The sequence below is a fragment of the Mrakia frigida genome, assembly GCF_051309035.1.
Source record: "Mrakia frigida strain ATCC 22029 unplaced genomic scaffold BDY24scaffold_28, whole genome shotgun sequence".
Taxonomy (NCBI): domain Eukaryota; kingdom Fungi; phylum Basidiomycota; class Tremellomycetes; order Cystofilobasidiales; family Mrakiaceae; genus Mrakia; species Mrakia frigida.
In genome coordinates, this window is record NW_027481253.1 from 109,906 (window position 1) to 128,568 (window position 18,663).

Below are 18,663 nucleotides of genomic sequence, written 5' to 3' on the forward strand. Positions count from 1 at the left end.
CACTGATAATGAAACTTGACTTGATGGTTCACCGTTCTCGTCTCACTGGCGAAAGACGAAGCTCGAAGAAAGAACGGGCGTTGGTGAGAACGAACGCGACGCGTCGATTCCGCTTCAACTCTCTTGACTCGTCCTCCTCGAGTTCTACTTCCCGATCGATATCCCATGCCATCTCACACCTCCCACGGCTTGATCGTCCCTCCAAAGGAAACGTTCCCGTAGTTCTGTTGATCCCTAGCATAGCTCTCGAAGAACTGCTTCCACCCTCCTGGCGTGTAGTATCGCTGCTTGTTGTAGTTGCTAAGAGCTAGGCGAAGAAAACAAACAGATGTTGTCGGTCAGTGTCGTCAAATATCGAAGCAGCTCGCTTCGAAGAGACTGAGTCGAGCAAAGTCGTTGGGGGAGAGGAAAGGACGAACGACCATTCCCAAACTGGTCGAGGACCCCGTCAGCGAGCATCCAGAGAGCTTCGATGTGGTTCCTGGCGAGAGGCTTCTTATCGACTCGGGCTACGATCACACTTCCGACTCCTGATTGCCATCTGTGGAAGAGGAGGAGGGGGGAGAGGAAGAGGAGGGCTCAGAACGCGTTCGAAGGGGAGAACGGACGAGATAAATAGAATCACCGAGGAGGTGCGAATCCGTCGGAAGGGTTGATCATCATGTAAGTCGTAGACTGATTATCGTGAGGAGGGCTATGCTGATGAGGTCGAGATGGAGGAGAAACGAAAGATCAGCCATCGTCCCTTCCCCCTCGCCGATGCGTCGAGCTCATCACGGTTCCCTCCTTCCTTCTCCTGTCGTCGTCGAGACCTCATCCCTCCAACCAAGCAGAGGAACTCACTCCAATCTCCCTGTAATCCCTCTTCTCCTCCCTCCATACCAAGATCTCCATTCCTACGAGCTTGCTCAACGGAGAGCTCTCTCCTTCAGAGAAGATTGGGTGATTGTCGTCGATGAGCTTTGGAAGGAAGAGGTCGCCGGTCCTTTGACCGATGCAGGGTATCCAGACCGCTGCTACTTTCCCTGGAGGTTGAGCTGGGTTTGCTGGTGAGAGAAGGGAAGGGGGAGAGGGGGGGCTGAGAGGTTTGGCCTTGGAGGAGGAGGAGGAGGAGGAGGAAGAAGCTGTCGAACTGGAAGCGGTAGGTTGAGGAGGAAGAGGAGCTGATGGCTGCTCGTCGTCAGAGTCGTTGAGGTCGAGGTTGTCCCACTTCGAATAGTTGAGAGGTGCCATGGGTCTGAGGATGTGCTGGTTTGAAGGGAAGAAGGGGGAGGGAAGCTTGAAAGTCGAAGCTCAACTTTCAGTCGGTTCTTTCCCAAGGCACCGGTCTTCCCCCAGATTTTCAAAGGACGACACTTTCAAGACTTCTCCCGATCAAGTTTTTCTCTCTTCTCTCGACAAAATCTTCATAAAAATAGGAGATGGCCGCCGAATAGCCTGCGGGAAAGGAAACATGACGCCGACCTCCTCCAGCTCCCGCCAACGCCCATCACTCTCCTCCCTCTCTCCCCCATGTCTTCCTCGTACGGAGCAGCTCTACCAGATCAAGCCAAACCTCTTCTCGACCACATCCAATCGTTTCTCACCTTCTACTCGGATGTTGACAAGTTCGTGAGCGAACGAGCTCAACTCGAGCGAGAGTACGGCACCAAGCTTCAGGCTCTCTCTCGGAAGATGGGCGAGAGGAAGATCAAGCGAGGAGACTCTATATGGGTAGGAGAGGCCGTAGGGAAAGGTGGAGGAGTAGGAGGACGGAGGTGAGTTAAACCCAGCGCTCCTACTGCTACGCTAGCAGCATGAGGGGGGAGGGAGATGGGGGAAGAGGGAAGGAGGGGTCGAAGCTGACCGACGCTTCCTTCCTTGAAACTTCAGCACCTTCAACGAGACGATGCTCGCTCTCTTGACAGCTTCGGAATCTACTGCGTCCTCACACATCAACTTAGCCGACAAGCTCACGTCTTCCGTTTCGGATGCTCTCAAGGAGAAGGAAATCAGGAAGGAAAAGATTCGAACGAGGGTGAGCTCGAGCTCAGCCTGTTCTCCTCCTTCCTTCTCGCCTTCAGAAGCTCATCACCCTTTCGTCTGGGTCGTAGTACTATTCATACTACGAGGACCTCATCAGCCAAAGGGACGCTTACTTTCAAGATCGAGCCAAGGTCAGTCGGAAGTGAAGAAGGAGAAATCTCGAGCTCAAAGGAGCTGACCCTCCTCCCTCGCTCTTCTCTCCTTCTATCTAGGCCAAGCAGAAGGTTTCGTCGAACCTCCTTTCCTTCTCGTACACCTCGTAGCTCACTCCGCATCTTCGTTTTACTTCAGTACCAAGACTGCTGTACGGACCTCGAAACTGCTCGTTTGAAGCACGAGAAGGCCGTTGCCTCAGGGGATCGCCATTCGGATCGAGCTGAGAAGGCTTTCAAGGATGCGAGATCAGCTGTTGGAGAGGCCAAGAAGTGAGTTCGTTTACCGGGCGGCTGTACGAGAAGAAGATCGGTAGCTGATCGCTTGGTGGTCGCAGTGCTCTGATCGTTCTCACCCACGTCGCCAACCGCCTCAAGGAGAAGTTCTACCGTAACGACCTGCCTGACTTTGAGGATGTGAGTTCCAGCTTGACTCGTACAAGCCTTCTTTCCGAGACTCGGAAGCTGACCTTCGTTTCCTCCGCGTGTAGAAACTTCGTCCGTTCTCCTCGCCGCTCTTCCCGTCGCGTCGTTTCTTCGCTTCGCTTCGCATCCGCTGACCGCCGTTCCTCCTCATCTCTCCCCTTTTCACCGAGCAGAAGACCTACATCTTTCATCTCTCAGCACTCTCCACACCCTCCTTTCCGTCTCTCAGACCCTCACATCCACCCATCTCTCAACTCTGACCTCGGTCAACAACGCGTCCCTCGAATCGCTCAAAACCGTTGATCTCGAGAAGGATCTCGATCTCTACATCGAGTTCAACACTCGAGTCGGACTCTGGAAGGAGCCTGAAGGGTTCGTATGGGAACCGGCGGTGGGATTCTACGAGGAGGGCGAGATCTCGTTGGAGGAGGGACCGAAGACCGTAATGCAGAACAGTCGGTGTCCTCTTTCCTCCGTTTCCTTCCCCGGCCTCGTCTTGAGTGCTGACTTCGTCTTGATTCTTTTCTACGAGCAGAGCTCGCAAGAACGAACGTCAAAGTGGCTCAGCTCGCTCCAGTGCTGGACATCAAGTCCGCCGAACTCAAACAGCTCGAAGTTCTCGTCAGCAAGTACGCTCAAGATCCGCTTCTAGGAGATCCCGACAAGATCATGGAGTCTCTGCTCGGTCCCTTGACGGAAGTCGCGACGATGTCGAACCAGGTGACGGCTGGTGAGTCTTCTTCACTTCCTCTCCCCGTCGTCTCCTTTTCGCTCGTTCACGACTCCCTCCTGTTCCTCTATGCTTCCCATCCCGACTCACCCACTGACACCACCTCCTTTCTTGATCCTTGAAATAGGTACCGTCGTCATCGAGACCCTCGTCGAAGCTCTCGGCGACGATCAAGGATCCCTTCAACCTCACGACTTCAAGTCCTCAGCCTTCACCATTCCAACCCAGTGCCATTTCTGCAAATCCTCGATATGGGGACTCTCGAAACAGGGGAAAACGTGCAGAGGTTGTGCCATCACGGTTCATGCTAAGTGCGAGCTTAAAGTTCGTCTTCCGTCCCTCGTTGACTCGTCCCCTCTCGCTGCTGATCTCTTCTTCTTTACTTTCTATTGCTCTCGCTCCTCCTAGGTCCCTTCCAACTGTCGTTCAGCAACAGCAACCTCCTCTCATCGACTCTCCTCCTCCAACCTCTCTCGTTCAGGCTCGACAGCTTCCTCCTCGAACCCTCGTACACCCGTCTCTGCTACCTCGAGGATTCCGCCTTCTCCCTTCCCAACCGAGGACGACGAAGACGATGCGGTAGGAGGAGGAAGGTCAGCAACGGTCATGTTCGACTTCACTGCCAGTAGCGAGTTCGAGATCTCGTTGACGAGTGAGTCGACCTTGGCTCTCCTCTTTCGTTCCACGAAGCTCTGCTGATGCTCAACCTCTCTTGCAGCTGGAGAAACAGTAACCATCCTCGAGGAAGACGACGGATCCGGCTGGCTCAAGGTTCTCGACTCTCACGGGGGACGAGGACTTTGCCCGGTCACGTACGTCGAGATCGACGAACCCTCTCCTTCCTCCTCCTCACGACGAGGCTCAGCAGCATCCATTCCTACTCGGGCTCCGATGATGGCTCCTATTTCAACACCAGCTCCACCTGCATCTCAAGGGAACGGAAAATTCGGTACGTTTCGTTCCTCGCTTCGTTTTGGTCTCGACGCGACGTTCCTCTCCTCGGAGCTCTCAACTGACCTGTTCGGTTCTTCGATGACAGTGAAAGCACTGTACGACTACGCCGCTCAAGGATCGGACGAGCTGTCGTTGACGGAGGGAGAGCTGGTGGAGTTGACGCCTGTGGGTCAGAGTTACGGAGAAGGCTGGTGGGAGGGAGTGCGAGAAGGGAAGACGGGGATCTTCCCGAGCAACTACTGCGAGGATAATGCTTGAGGGACGGAGTTGATGCTTGTGTTGTGCTTGTCTTTCTAGATGATTTTTTTTTTTTGGCGAGTTCTGGAGAGGAGAAGAGAAAGCGAAGGTGGGAAAGAGTAGATAAGGCTTTCGACGCGTGCGAGGAGAGCGTGTCCTTCGCCCCCTTTTTGGCCTCGGAATCTTCAGCAAGTGCTTCTCTGTCGAGGCTAACTTATTGAATTCCGATCGTGGCGAATCCAACTGTTGATAGGAACTCAGGATCAGAACAAGAAAAGAGGAAGAGCGTCGGACGACGCGTGCGAAAGAAAGGTCTCTTTGTTCCTTTAGACCATGCCTCGGAGCTGGTTTTCACCGTCCAGAACTCACTCACTACCTGTTCCGCTCATATCTACGTGCTGAAACAGGTTCAAAATAGCAAAAAGAAGGAGGAAGCGGATGACGACGCGGAGAAAAAATCAGACGCGTCGGACCTCGGAGTTTCACTCTCATTTTTCCTCGATTTTTATGTCGTCCTCCTCTTCCTATATCTGTTCCGACGATATCCCCAACAAAGCCTGTTCTCTTCGTCCGAACGGGAGACTATGTAGAGCTGTTCAAAGGTAGAAATGCGAGCTTCGCCGAAACCTCTCCCTCCCTCCTCGTCTTTTCCGTGCCTTTCCTCCCGTTCCTCAATCTCTTCCCTCCCAACCCCCACTCAGTCTCTTTTCCTTCTCCTTCTCCTTTCCCCTTCCCTTTTCCCTCCTCCCTCTCTCCCTCTCTCTCGTCAATCATGGTCTCCCCTTTCTTCGCCAACGCCTTCCCTCTGTACTCTGTGGTCGAAAAAGTCGAGCTCAAGGCTGAGGCCGTCAAGGACAAGGTCGCTGGAGCCGTCGGTGCCTCCCCTACTGGAGCCGATCTCTACGCCAGGTTCGCTCTCGCTGGAGCCGCTGGATGCGCTATTACTCACGGTGAGAATTTTTTCCTCTCTCTTTTCGTTTGACGGAGGGATGCGGAACGGAGGAAGGGAGGGAGGGAGGGAGGACGAATGAAGGGGAAGAAGAGGGTCGAGTTTGGCACGAGCAAAGGACGAATGATGCTCTGCTCGTTCAAGAACGGCCTTTGAAGGAAGATTTGCTATGTAGAACGAGAGAGGAGGCTCGTCTTATCGAGGGGAGAGGCGTTGGTAGTGCTCTGGAGGCTGTAGGAGCAGAGAGGAAGGAGGGAAGAAGGACGATGGAAGACGCTTTCGGACCGGGGCGACCAGTTCGAAGAACTCCCTTCTCGCTCTGTTTCTGCTACTGTTCTTTCGAGGATCGTAGCAGACGAGGTCAGAGCCGTCAGATCCCTTTTCTATCTCTTCAACCATGCCTTTGGCTTCTCAAACGAGCAAGGACCTCAGTTGCTGATCCATCTTCTACTTTTCCTTCCTTCCTTCCCTCCCTCCCTCATCCTTCCTCTTTCCTCCTACAGGTGCCCTCACCCCTATGGATGTCATCAAGACCAAGATCCAGCTCGAGCCTGAGGTTTACAACAAGGTTCGTCCCTTTCTGTTATCGCCAAAAAGAGAATCAGAACAGAAAAACGGAAGAGCTGACCTTCCTCTCCTCACTCCCTCTTTGCAAACTCCCTCCTCCGCTTTCTCCAGGGAATGATTTCCGCCTTCAGGACCACCATCGCTAAGGATGGAGCCGGAGCTCTTTTGACTGGTCTCGGACCCACCGTTGTACGTTTTCCCTTCTTACCCTTTCTCTCTGCCCGTTCGAACGAGCCCTCTCACTCCTTCTCAGCCTCCGAACTCACCCCCCGCGCTTTCTGTTCCGTTTTTTGCCGTCATCAGGTTGGATACTCCATCCAGGGAGCCTTCAAGTTCGGAGGTTACGAGTTCTGGAAGAAGACCGCCATCGATTACTACGGTATCGAGGCCGCTCGAGAGAACCGACAGGCCATCTACCTCGGAGCTTCCGCCATCGCTGAGTTCTTCGCCGACGTCGCCCTTTGCCCCCTCGAGGCCGTCAGGATCCGACTCGTCTCCCAGCCCACTTTCGCCAACGGTCTCGCTGGAGGATTCGCTCGAATCGCTCGAGAGGAGGGTATTGGAGGATTCTACGCTGGGTGAGTCGAGTGCTTTGCTCCTCCGACTCGAAACAGAGCTGACCTCGTCGTGCTTTCCGTCGTCCGTTCGCTTTCAGTTTCGGACCCATCCTGTTCAAGCAGGTTCCTTACACCGTTCGTCCATCTCTCCTTCCTTCTCTGTTCGATCCTCTCGACCCGAGCTGACTTCCTCTTCCTTTCGTTCTTCTCTCCTCCAGATGGCCAAGTGAGCTCGACTTCCCTCTTGCTTTTCCTCGTCGCTTCTCTCGAGCTCACCTCGGCCTTCTTCTTCGCTCTCTCCAGGTTCGCCGTCTACGAGGTCGCCTTCGAGAAGCTCTGTGGACTCACCGGAAAGAAGCCCGCTGAGCTTACTGGTGGAGAGAAGACCACCTACAACTTGGGATCTGGTTTGATTGCTGGACTTGCCGCTGCCGCCGTTCGTCCCTCTTTCCCTTTCTCCTTTCACCTTCGTTGAGCGTATGCTGACCCCTCTTCTCTTCGTTTACAGATCTCGCAACCCGCCGATACCCTTCTTTCCCGAATGAACAAGACCAAGGGACAGCCCGGAGAGGGAACCGTCTCCAGGCTCACTACCGTTCGTCCCTCCTCTTCCTCTTCCTCTCTTCTCCTCCCTCGAGCTCGAACTGACCTGTCTCCTCCTCCTCCTTTCGATATCTACAGCTCGCCAAGCAGCTCGGAGTCAAGGGACTCTTTGGAGGAATGACCGCCCGATTCGTTATGATTGGAACCCTTACCTCGGCTCAGTTTGGTCTCTACGGCTCTGTCAGTTCCTCCTTTCGCTTATCCTATCCTTTCGACGCGTCGCTGACTTCGTCTTGTTGGATTTCACAGATCAAGTCCGCTTTGGGAGCGACCGGAGGTGTCGAGATCGCCAAGGCTTAGATGCAGAGCTGGCGATTTCGAGGAGGAGTGGTTTGATAGGCACGACGATGATAGATTTGACGAGAACGGGTTTTCGAGTTTGGTTTGGTTACTTGTATATCGACCGAGTGATTCTTTCCCCACCTTCTGGACGTGGTGGAAAGAGCGGGAGGAGGAGGCAGTGGAGGAGAGAGAGGAAGCGCACTTGGACGAGTCGGAGTCTGCGATAGAGAGAGAGGAGAAGCAGCTTGGAACGTGGACTTTTGAAGGGGAACGACAGAACTCAAGAGTAATACGAAGAGGAAGCTCGTGGTGGGGTGCAACGAGGCGAGGAAGACGCGACGCGACGCGACTTTCTTTTCTTTCAGTGCGCAGGGGAGGAGTGTCTTTGAGATTTACGCTCTATTTCTTCACTCGAGGTTGTACATCCTTACGAAGTTCTGCTTCGGACTGATCTCGAAGCTGAAATCGACGAGGATATCAGGGAGTCTAGTCCGTTACGAGACTGACTCGACGAAGACCCGAAGGGCTCGACGCGTCGAGCACTCTCTTTTCGCCTGGATAACTGTTTCCGTCAGCTCTTCCATAATCACCTCTCTGTTATCTTTACGAGCGGAAGATGTTTTGTTGAAAAAACGGTTCTGAGACGTCGGAAGTCAAGTTCGGAGCGATTTGAACGATGAAGCGCCCGAGTCTTTTTCTCCCATCGCTCGACCTTCTCTCTTCGTCGGGGGAAACTGCGATCAGCTTGATCGGAAGATTGATGGTTGTAGAGTTGCAAGATCAATCCCATGATCTGAGACAGATCGATCAGCCTCGATGGTTACGAGCCTTTGGCCGATTCCTCGACAGGAGCGACGCGACGGAAAGATCTCCTCTCGTTCGTTTTCGTTCCCTCCTTCCTCTTCCTCGCTATCCCTCAAAACTTTTGAGCAGGTATCAAATCATTCGTAAGGTCATCAAACAAAACGAGCGTTAAATTAAGGAGGAGGGAAAGGTCCGTCCTGCTCTCGGTTGTGCCTCTCGTCGGACGGAACGTCGTATTTCTTGTATCCTTCGACTCCGACCTGGATCATGAAGCCCACCGCTCTGTAGACGTATGTAGAAGGTAAGAATGTGTCAGTCACTGAGAGTGGGGAGATCGAACAGAGGAAGAAAGGGACGAACGGGTCGCAGGGCTGATTTTCCGCCGCTTCTCGTCGACTCGAGGGTCCGGCAGGAACTCGATAGGGTGGGTCGACGCTTCTCGATGATGAGGCGAAGGAGGAAGCAGGGAGGTGGTTCGGAGAGCGAGGTGAAGGAGGTGGACGTCGCTGCCGAGGATGCGAAGGCGCTCGACGAGCGGGCGGAACGATTGGAGGAGCGAAGCTGAGAAGAACGAGAAAAGAAGTGTCAGCAGCATACTCGGCTGTGCTAGAAAAGAGAACGCGAGACGAACTCTGTAGTTTGGATTTGAGGAGGGCGACGAGGGGGTGGAGAAGGTCGACGAACGGGGAGAGGCGCTGGCGGCTGCTGATGAAGTCCGTGACCGTGAGAAGCCATGTAGACCTCTGCCTCGGCTTTAATACCGAAGCTCTTGTGGTTTGCTCCTGGGTATCCCTTCACTTGAGCCTCTGTAAGAAGGAAGGAAGGAAGAAGGAGCGGACGTCAGCTTCGCCAGACGGAAGAGAAGAGTCAAACGAACCAGTCTCAGCCCTGAATTACAAAGAAGTAGGGGGTGAGCTTCGAGAAGGAGAAGGATAGGATGACTCTGAGAGACTCACCACGTCGAGTAGATCCCTGAAACTCTCCCTCGAGCAACAGCATAGCTCTTAGGTGCTTTCGATTTGCCCCTTTTTGTCGAGTTGAAGGAGGGTCAAAAGAGCGAAAACAGGGTCAGAACAGCCTTACAGCGACGGTTAAGAGTCCAGAGTGGTAATACATGAGTCGAGAGAGAGCCTGAAGAAGTTCCTCGGGTCGGATGGTGATGGTTCGAAGCGAACTCGCCGAAGAGGAAGAGAGCGAGGATGACTGATTTCGGAACCAATCTCTGCCCTCCCTTAGCAACCGTTTCGATTCTACTGCTTTTGTAGAAGACGCTCCCATGAGCTCAACAGGTCATCAGGCAGAGGATCCTTGAGAACAACGGCTCTATCTGAACGACGGGCCTTCGTCCATCCGTTCTTCGCTCCCTCGGCCTCTCCCTCGCTCTCTCGCCTCTCTTTCCCCAACCCCTCCTCTTCAAAGATACGCACGATCCATCAAATCCTCAACGCAGCAACCGAATCGTACTCCGACCGGCTCAACCTCCAAGGAATCCCCGACTGGCCCCAGAACTCCTTCGCGTCCTCGTCCTACTCGACCCAAACCCAAAGCTCGAACGCGTCAGTTTCTCTCGTTAAAACGAAACGAGAAATGAAAGGAGGGAAAGGATTGAACTCACGCTCCCCAAGTTGAGAACCGTCGAGATTTGCTGCAGCCGAATGAACTTCTCTCTTGATCCTCCGAAGGCGGTTTGGGAGGAGAGGAAGTTGGCGATGGATCGAAGGTCTCGGTCGAAGCGGAGGGCACCGAGCTGAGACGAGGAAAGAGAAAGAGAAAGAGAGGGAGCGTCAGTAAGTGAGAGGCGAAGGAAGCGGAGGAAGAGGAGGGAGGGAAGAAGCGACGCACCTCGGTAAACTTCATTCCAAAGATCATCTTCTCCCAAGGTCTCACCAGCACCTCCACGCTCGTCGCAAAGAAGACGTTGTAGTTCGTATCCGTGAACGACGCCTTCACCGAACAAGATTACCAAGAGGTCAGCGTTCCAAGCGAAGAACGAGAAAAGAAAACGAAACGACGAAGAGAGACAGGCGCGACTCACCCTGTATCCCTCAACCAACGCATCCCACCCTCTCACAAACCTCTTCCTGACGATGTCCTGGAACTCAGCCTCCGCGTAAGCTTCCTCGTCGAGGGTGTAGGTGACTCCCTTGTAGCAGTCGTCGAGGAACGGACGCAGACGAGGTCGGACGAGTTGGTTGAAGAGTTGGTCGGTTCCGGTCTGAGGCGAAGCAGAAACGCATCAGCGAGGTAAAGACGATGGTCAGTCATCGAAAGAGAAGAGATGAGAGAACGGTAGGTGTTTGTTGGACTCACTTTAAGGATGGTTCGGCACTTCCCTGCCAGGGACTCGAGGGACTTGATGGCGTCTCGAGCGGCGTCGACTTCCTCGTCGAGGAAGGATTGGGTGACAGCATCGCTTCCGAGGACTTCTTGAACGAGCCGTTCCACGTGTTCGGCGGAGACGTCGAGGTCGTTGGCGTAGATCTGAGCAGCGAGAAGGGAGAGGAGGAGAAACGAAGCGAGTCAGTTTTCGTCCGTTCGTTCTTCGACGGTCCCTCTCTGTTTCCTTCTCCCGCCCACCCCTTCTTTCTCCTGTCCACTCCGTTGTCCCTTCTCCTAAACGCCTCTCGCATCCTCCGAGCATCCGACCAACAACTCACCACAAAGCTTCCCCTCATCTCCCTCTCCAACCTCTCCGCCTCCGCTCCCTTCCCTCCTCCCGCTCCTCCTCCCACCGCGTTCTGAGCTCCAGCACTCCTCACACCCGCGTAAACCCCATCCATCTTCCTCTTGATCCCACCAATGTAGTCCCTCTCCATGATCTCGGCGATGTTGGCGGCCATGTGCTCGAGGGTAGGGAGGGAGGACGACGCGACGAGTCGGTAGAGGATCAGTTTGAGGAGGTAGAAGGTATCGTCGGGACAGGAGGAGAGGTGAGGTTTGGAAGTCGTGTCGGGGGTGTCGAGTCGGAGGGCCTGAGGATCGAAGGAAGACGGAGAAACGAAGGAGAATGAGAGAGCAGAAAGGAGGGGAGAGGAAGAGTCAGAGACGCGTTTCCGTTGAAGAACGCAATTGACAGCAACGAAACTCGCCTTATCGATGCTAGACCTCAAGTACCAGACCTCCATCGGCTCGTAGAACTTCTTGAGGGCTCCCTCGATGAGTTTCTTGGATTCACTGTCCTCGACGATGCTCAGATGATCGACCTCCGCTCCTTCGATCTCCTTCAGCACTGTTCCTGCACTCGAAAGACCTCGTGAGGGTGGAGGAGCCTTTGGACTTCCTGAACCTTCGCCTGCTGAAGGGGTAGGATCATCCTGCGAGACGGAAACGCAAACGACCAGTTCGTCAGTTCGACTCACGTTTCAAAAACCTCGCTTCGTCCTCAAACTCACCCTCAGCCTCCCCCAAAGGAACCTCCTATACAGTCCCCACCTCCCTGCCATCCCCGTTAGCTCTCCCAGCACCTTGTCAATCTCTCTCGGGTCAGGACCTGTGTCCTCCTCGGCTGCTGTCGAAGAAGGGGAGGTTGCCGAGACGACTCTCCGTGTTGGGTTGTAGGTGTTGAGGAGGGAAGTAGCGGCGTTGGGTAAGGAGGGGAGGTGAGTGGAGGAGAGGGTTGCTGAGAGGGAGGAGGGTTGAACGGTGGGTTGATGAGAGGATCGGATCGGTGGGGAGGTGAGGGTTGCGGTGAGCTGCGTTTGCGAAGGCGAGGCAAAGAAAAGGTCAGAGTTCGAGACGGGTTTTGAGCTGCAGAATCGACGGCACGAGAACAAAGAGGGTTAAGGTAGATCACTCACCATTCTTCCAACCCGTCTCTCCTCCTCCCAACCTGAAACGAGACTCTCGAGGACGCGATCTCCCTCCTCCTGCAGTCTCCCAACGACGCTCCTCGTCCGACCGGGACCGTAGTACTTCTCCACGACGGGCTGATGCTGATCGACGATGAGCCCTATCGATTCGAAGAGGGCGGTGAGATGAGTGATGTAGTAGAGCGGGGAGGAAGCTGGCAGCAACGCGAAGGAGAAACGAGAAGGTCAGCTTGAGGGCTCGACGAGAAGACGAGAGATTCGAGAAGGAAGACTGACTCTTTCCAACAGCCATATTCCGACCTCGAACGAGACCGACAACAAAGTCTCCGTAGGCTTGAAGTCCCTCGGTCTGGACAACAACGACGAGAAAAGACGATACGGAGGTCAGGTTCGAGCGCACTCCCAACCGTCGAACCAAAAGACTCACCTCAGCTCCAATCTCAGGCCACAGCCTGAAGAACCTGCTAACGGCAACCTCGTCTCGAGCTGTCGCAGCCGTCCTGAACTGGCTCTGGAAGATCTCGAGGAGTTCTGACCGAAGCGTTTGGAGAGCTTGGGAAGGAGGTGATGGGTCGTCCGTTGTGGGCTGAGACGAGGGGAGAAAGACGAGACCGAAACGGAAAAAGAAGGGGTTAGCCGTTGAATAGAAATACTCTACTTCCCAAAACCGAGCGAGAGAGCTCGAGCAAGGAGAGAAGAGGTCAAAGGACGAAGGAGGAAAGGAAGGAAGTTGAAAGCTCACCACTACTCTCGCCGCAAATCCACCCTCAATCACCTCCGTCGGTACATGCAAAGCTCTCTTACAAGCTCGAGCAGCTGTCTCCCAATCCTTGGACCTGATCCCTCCTCTCAGAGTTTCCAGGGAAGTCTGTTCCGTTCAAAGGCGCGTTCCGAAAGAAACACAAGCTGGCAGTCAGCTTCATCGCTTCCCTCCGTTCCTCCTCCTTCCTATAAAGACTAACCTTCAGCTCCATGACCTCATTGAGCCTCTCCCCTGCCTCCCTAACCCTCAACAGCTCCTCATCCAACCCTCTCACCTTCCCTCCTATCCTCTCTGCAATCTCGTTCACTTTCCCAATCCTGCCGACGAGTCCTTCCTCCCCTCCTCCGTGCTGATTGATCCCGCTCACTTCTCCCTCGACGGCTTGGATTCTCGGAAGCAGTTTGCGCAGTTGAGTATGAGCTGTATCGAGCGTGGAGCGATCGGAGAGGAGAGCGTGGAGATCTTGGGAGAGGGAGGATTCGAGGGACTGGAGGGTCGCGAGGTGAGGCAGGAGAGCGGGAGTTAGGAGCGAACGAGGGTGAGGACGCGTGGCTTCTGCTGGAGGAGGAGGTGCTGCGGATGGAGGGGAAGGAGAGGAAGGGCGAGAGGAGGAAGGGGTGCTGGAGGAAGGGAGGTTGAGGAGGGTCGTCATGGTTGAAGGGAGGGAGGAGGGGAGGAGGAGGGAGATGGGAACGGCGAAAGGTCGACGAGCTCCGTCTCTATGCTGCTTGAAGCTCTTTTAGTTGGTGTTAGAGGGATGGAGGAGATGGGACAAGGTTCTTCAGGGCCTAAAAGTGGTAGAAAAGGTCGAGAAGGAGGATGGATGTTGCTGGTTCAGAACGAAAGGTGCGAGCTCGAAACGAGACGATCAAGCTCGCCTCATGTGAGGTTGAGCTCCCGAGCGTCGAACCGCCATCTCCTCAGAGGAAAATTTCTTCAAAAGCCACTCTACGACCTCTCACAGCTTCATAAATCTCTCTTCCCGCTCAAGAGATGGACTTCCCCTCCTCTGGCGCTCTGGCGATCGTGCTCTCCCTCTCTTTGAGCTTCACGGTCGAAGGAGCTCTCCTGGACCCTGGGAAGGGCAGGCCGTGGCTTAGCTGGTGCGGGAAGCATTACGAGGTCAGTTACAATGTCCTACGACGCCTGAGAGGCTCTACAGTGGAGGAGAAGCTCAGCAAAGAAGCAGTCGAGGTCGAGCTCGTCCTCCTCCGGCCGTCCGGCGTCCGTCTCCTCGCCGCTTTCAGACTGACGCTGGATCTCCTTCTACAGCCCGGATCTCCCGTCGTTCCTCCCCTCGGAGCCACGAGAAAACCAACTATCTCGCCCATCCCTCTCCTCGACTTCGAAGCCAGTTCGTTCCCATCTCTCGCTCTCCGCGCGCTCTCGCTTCTCCGTCGTCGTTTCTCACTTCGGCCTTCTTCCCTTTATCTTCCCAGTCCCAACCCAGCAACCCTACCTACCTCACCTCGAATCTCAAGGATCTCTCCTGCTCACTCTTCTCCCCTCCTACACTCACGGCTCACCTTACCCTTCAACCTCGCCAGCCATCTCCCCTCCGTCGTCTCTTCTCCTCGAACAACAACAGGCGCAACAACCCTTCACCACCTCCCCAATCTTCTTCATCACCTGCTCAGCAACTCACCCGACTCTCTCCAACCCAATCCCTCTCTTCCCGCACCCTATCACTCTCCCGTTTCCATCAACTCTTCACGAAATCCCTTTCAACCTCTCCCTCCTCCCCTCCTCCCTCGAAGAGCCTTACTACGTTTCATGCGAGGCTCGATCGCACAACTCTCCCACTTTCACTTCTTCCCCAGAGATCCTTCACATCCTACCGCCGAACCCCTGGAGAGGTTCAACGGTCAAGATGGATCGAAGAACGGGCGGGATCCTCGTCCCCACCACCAGTTTGGATTCGACAATGTGGGAGCCCTTGATCCCAGTTGGGTTCTACACGTCGTACGAGGGGTATTTGGATAATGGAAAGGAGGGGTTGAAGAGGTTGGGCGACATGAAGGAGGCTGGGTGAGTGAAAAAAACGGACCGAACGAGAGGAGGGAGGGAAGACGCGTCGAGCTGATTGCGTTTGGGTTTGGCAGGTTCAACGTCGTTCATCCTGTTCCTACGTTTGGGGATTCGGAGACGCTGAAGAGGGTGCTGGATAGAGCGAGGGATTTGGGGGTGAGTAGTGAAAGAGGCCGGAGGAGAGGGAAAGAAGAAAGGACTGACGCGCGTTTCGGTTTCGTTGGGCGAGCAGCTTTGGCTCATGTGTGTTCTTCCTCTCCTTCTGCCCTCCATCGCTCTGATCTCTGACTGACCTTATGTTCTCGCTCAACAGCTACGACATGCGCCACAGCTTCACCTCCCTACCCTCCGTCCTCGAACAGGTCGCGCTCATCCGAACCTACCCCAACCTACTCACCTTCTACACGGCGGACGAGTGAGACTTTATCCCACCATCACCATTCCCTTCCTCAAGGTTCACTGACGCTCTCCCTCGCCTTGCCTTTTTTTTCGTTCATCAGACCCGACGGCAACGAATCCCCTCTCACTTCTCCCCTTCTCGCCTACCAAGCCATCAAATCTTCCAAAGGAGACGCAGGCTACCACCCTGTCTCACTTGTGCTAAACTGTAGAGATTACTACTTCGAGGAATACACGAGAGGGGCGGATGTTGGTGAGCTCAAAACGAGGAAGAGGAGGAGAAGCGGAAGACGACGCGTCGCTGATCGCTCGTTTTGGGGTTTCAAACGCAACCGAACAGTTCTGATGGATGTGAGTCTCCCCGAGATCGATTGCTTCGTTTGGGGGAACAGCTACTGATCGAGTTGGAATCCCAGGCTTACCCCTTCAACGTCAACGGCACCTTCTCGATCGTGTGGTCCACCGTCCGTCTCCGTCTCCCTCCTTCTCTCTTCCCCTCCTATTCTTCCTTCCCTTTCCCCCCTTTCTCCTCAAAGGCTGACAACACCCCTTCCTCTCCCGTTCTATCATCCCATCCCAGCCCTGCAACGAAACCTACGGCTGCTGCGGCTGCGACAACTGTTTCACCTCCTCCGTCCTCGACGTCTCGAACCGGCTCGTCGCTTACGATGAGTATCGAGCGATGTTGGGGAGGGAGAGAAACTTGACGTTTTGGGCGGTTCCGCAGGCGTTTGGGAGGGAGGCTTATTGGAGGGAGGTGCCGAGTGGGGAGGGTGAGTGCGATGAGAGTCAGACGCGCGTCGTGCGACAGGCGACGTTCGACGTGTTTTCTCGTTCGAGCGGTTTCTCGACGCTCGCTGACTTCTTGTTTATTCTGTGCTTGGGTTTTGTTTCTTTTTGCGACGAGTAGAAGTCCTCCTCAGCTCGGTACTGAGTCTCATTCACGGCGCTCTCGGTGCGTCTCCTTCTCTCCCTCGCTCCGTTTCTCTCTCTCTCTACTCCCTCCCAAGACTCACAAGCTGATTCCCCTCTTCTTTCTTTACAGCCATCACCCCCTGGATCGCACCCACAACCCCCTCCATCTTCACGCACCTCTCGCGCCTCTCGCAAGTCCTCTCGTCGACGCTCACGCCACTCATTTTGCACCCTCACGCTGTCAAACGCACCGTCATCGACACAGACGTCCACTATACCGCTTGGAGGATCGAATCCGAAGGTGGAAAGACGGGAAAGTGGCTGGTGCTGCTGGCGAATCTCGGGCAGGAGGGGAGGGAGGTGAGGGTCGAGTTGGACGGTTGGGAGGGCGTTGGGGAGGGGAGGGATGTGCTGAGTGAAAAGAAAGAGGAGGGTTTGGAAGTTGGGGAAGGATGGGTGAAAGGGTGGGTCGGGAAGGGTGGGGTTGGGGGGTGGGTTATTGAGTGAGAAGAGGAGAGGAGAAGAGGAGCGACGCGTCTTTTTGGGGTTTTGATTCGACCTTCGATTCCAACGACTTTTTTGCCGACTTTTTCGATTACGTGTACATAAAGCTTCAATCGTCTCTTCTCTACGTCTTTCCTACCCAAAGAAAACCCGAAGGTAGCAGAAGGTAGCTCCTTTGCCTTCCATTGCTTGACGACCCGCCCTCCTCCTTCGTTTCGAGTCGAACCTCAACCTCCTTTCCTCCCAACCAACTCCTTCCCTTTCCTCCCTTCTTTCCCTCCAGCAATGCCTCGTCCTCGCCTCTCGGTCCCCACCGGTCACTCCCTCACCGCTCTCAAACGTCTAAACCCTGGAACCCGTCTCAAGAAAACCGTAGAGAACTTGGGGATCCGAATCGTTCGTTCCTCTCGTTCCTCCTTCCTTTGACCTCCCTGTCTTTCTTCACCTCGCCCAAAGCTGACTCGCTTCTTTTTTCTGCCTCTGTCATCGTGTTCATAGGGAGTGGACCCTATTCCTCCTTCGCTGAAAGGCACCGTGGTCGTTCCCTGGCGTCAACCCAAGGGACCTCTGGAGCCTCAGTGGCATCGATCCACGATCTGGACGCCGCCCGTTCAGGCGATTCAGATCCCTCATAACAAGACGAGACTGGGGAAGTTTATGATCGCGGAGGCGAAGAGGTACGAGAGGGTGACAGGGCCCGAGGGAACGAAATGTGAGTCTGTCTGGAGGAAGGGAAGGAAGGAGGAAGGACTCGTTTTTTGAGCTTGAGCTCGAGGCTCCTTCCTCCTTCTTTTCGCTCCTTCCGTCGTCGTTCTTATCGAGAGCTTCGAAGGAAGCTCGAAAGCTCTATATACTAACTTTCCGATGCTCTCTTCTCTTCTCTTCCCTTTTCCAGACCCCAACATCCCTACTGGGATGATCAAGAACCCCTTCCTTCCCTGGCACAACCCCTTCACCCGAAAATGGATGCGACCCATCTACAACCTCTGCGACCAATCCTCCCTCGCCAAAGAAGCTCGTCGTCTCAACCTGTCGGACGTTCTCCCCTCAGGTCCCAAGAACCATCCCTCCCGATCCAACAAGGAGATGCGAGCCTGGAGGGTCAGCGATCCGGAACTCGACCCTCACTTGTACGCTCACGCTTCCGACCCTTCGACGGTGGAACCGACGATCGTCGAACTTGGGACGGTGAGGTGGTCGGGCGTGTACATGAAGAAGTTGAATCCGTTTGGAGCGGGGAGGTTCGGGGAGGAGATGAGCTTGGAGGAGCTGAAGGCTGGGATGGGAGTTGGCGGGTTGCCCGAGGAGGGCAAGTTGGTGCATAGGGAGATTCCCGGCCAGGAAGCGGAGGAGAGGATGATCAGTAGTAAACTGCCTAGGATGGCGGCGAACGCGTGAGTCTTTTTTTTCTCTCTTCTTTCGTTCTTTGCGGTTTGGAGGAGAGGAAACAGGTCGAGCGTTCGAGCTCACCACTTTTCCCCCTTCCCTTCCCTTTCCCTTTCCTCCTTTGGTTCGTTCGTGTGACCAGCGGTCGTCTGGAGCTCTTCTCGGAATCCAAGAAGATCAAGAGGGAGGCTAAACTGCTTGAGATCCACCAGAGGATGACGACGATGCCTCAGAGGATTGCTGAGTGGAGGAAGGTTCGTCTCCTCGTCTCTTCTTCCCTTCCCACCACCACCTCTTCCCTCGCCTCTCGTCCTTCCCGCACATCATCGCTCCCACTTCTCCTCCCCTTCACTCTCCGCCGTTTCGACTTCGCCGTCGCTGACTCCGTGTGTTTCTCGTTTGGGTTGGGTTTTCAACAGGAGAAGAAGGCCGAGAAGATCAAGTCCTTGCCTTCTCTGCCGTTCTAGATCTAGCTCTCACTTAATGGGGAAACGCAGAGGGAACGAGATCGAAGGAGATGCTTATGTTTGTTTTCTTCGACCGACGAGACGAAACGAGCGCTTTCTCGCTGTG

At 54.8% G+C, this 18,663-nt stretch overlaps 5 protein-coding genes across 5 annotated transcripts; 3 read left to right on the plus strand and 2 right to left on the minus strand.

Moving 5' to 3' along the window:
• Window positions 1–150: 150 nt before the first annotated feature.
• On the minus strand, window positions 151–1,383 carry BDY24DRAFT_397515 (uncharacterized protein). Its single transcript, XM_076641576.1, has 4 exons — window positions 844–1,383; window positions 626–699; window positions 420–541; window positions 151–307 (listed from the first exon to the last, which is right to left on the minus strand). Exons 1-4 carry the CDS (start codon window positions 1,231–1,233, stop codon window positions 174–176), a joined length of 720 nt encoding a protein of 239 aa, XP_076494208.1. The 5' UTR covers window positions 1,234–1,383; the 3' UTR covers window positions 151–173.
• A 98-nt stretch (window positions 1,384–1,481) lies between these two features.
• On the plus strand, window positions 1,482–4,605 carry BZZ1 (Bzz1p). Its single transcript, XM_076636104.1, has 12 exons — window positions 1,482–1,757; window positions 1,873–2,017; window positions 2,094–2,156; window positions 2,317–2,450; window positions 2,516–2,594; window positions 2,669–2,675; window positions 2,777–3,058; window positions 3,139–3,333; window positions 3,461–3,657; window positions 3,742–3,985; window positions 4,052–4,282; window positions 4,373–4,605. Exons 1-12 carry the CDS (start codon window positions 1,513–1,515, stop codon window positions 4,543–4,545), a joined length of 1,995 nt encoding a protein of 664 aa, XP_076494209.1. The 5' UTR covers window positions 1,482–1,512; the 3' UTR covers window positions 4,546–4,605.
• A 551-nt stretch (window positions 4,606–5,156) lies between these two features.
• On the plus strand, window positions 5,157–7,738 carry MIR1 (Mir1p). Its single transcript, XM_076636105.1, has 10 exons — window positions 5,157–5,474; window positions 5,977–6,041; window positions 6,152–6,229; window positions 6,344–6,618; window positions 6,696–6,732; window positions 6,816–6,823; window positions 6,901–7,033; window positions 7,106–7,192; window positions 7,279–7,380; window positions 7,450–7,738. The coding sequence occupies exons 1-10, from the start codon at window positions 5,297–5,299 to the stop codon at window positions 7,498–7,500; spliced, it is 1,014 nt and encodes a 337-aa protein (XP_076494210.1). The 5' UTR covers window positions 5,157–5,296; the 3' UTR covers window positions 7,501–7,738.
• A 1,549-nt stretch (window positions 7,739–9,287) lies between these two features.
• On the minus strand, window positions 9,288–13,698 carry COG4 (Golgi transport complex subunit COG4). The gene is made up of 13 exons (XM_076641577.1): window positions 13,058–13,698; window positions 12,838–12,963; window positions 12,523–12,681; window positions 12,372–12,444; window positions 12,084–12,289; window positions 11,679–11,978; window positions 11,376–11,600; window positions 10,944–11,258; window positions 10,597–10,767; window positions 10,322–10,501; window positions 10,129–10,230; window positions 9,902–10,033; window positions 9,288–9,812 (listed from the first exon to the last, which is right to left on the minus strand). The coding sequence occupies exons 1-13, from the start codon at window positions 13,508–13,510 to the stop codon at window positions 9,720–9,722; spliced, it is 2,535 nt and encodes an 844-aa protein (XP_076494211.1). The 5' UTR covers window positions 13,511–13,698; the 3' UTR covers window positions 9,288–9,719.
• A 1-nt stretch (window position 13,699) lies between these two features.
• On the plus strand, window positions 13,700–18,630 carry BDY24DRAFT_436064 (uncharacterized protein). Its single transcript, XM_076644205.1, has 17 exons — window positions 13,700–13,980; window positions 14,131–14,212; window positions 14,298–14,886; window positions 14,961–15,042; window positions 15,119–15,129; window positions 15,200–15,301; window positions 15,387–15,538; window positions 15,626–15,636; window positions 15,702–15,749; window positions 15,866–16,058; window positions 16,196–16,240; window positions 16,331–16,501; window positions 16,988–17,100; window positions 17,203–17,416; window positions 17,600–18,098; window positions 18,233–18,344; window positions 18,510–18,630. The coding sequence occupies exons 1-17, from the start codon at window positions 13,852–13,854 to the stop codon at window positions 18,555–18,557; spliced, it is 2,601 nt and encodes an 866-aa protein (XP_076494212.1). The 5' UTR covers window positions 13,700–13,851; the 3' UTR covers window positions 18,558–18,630.
• The last annotated feature ends 33 nt before the right edge of the window (window positions 18,631–18,663 follow it).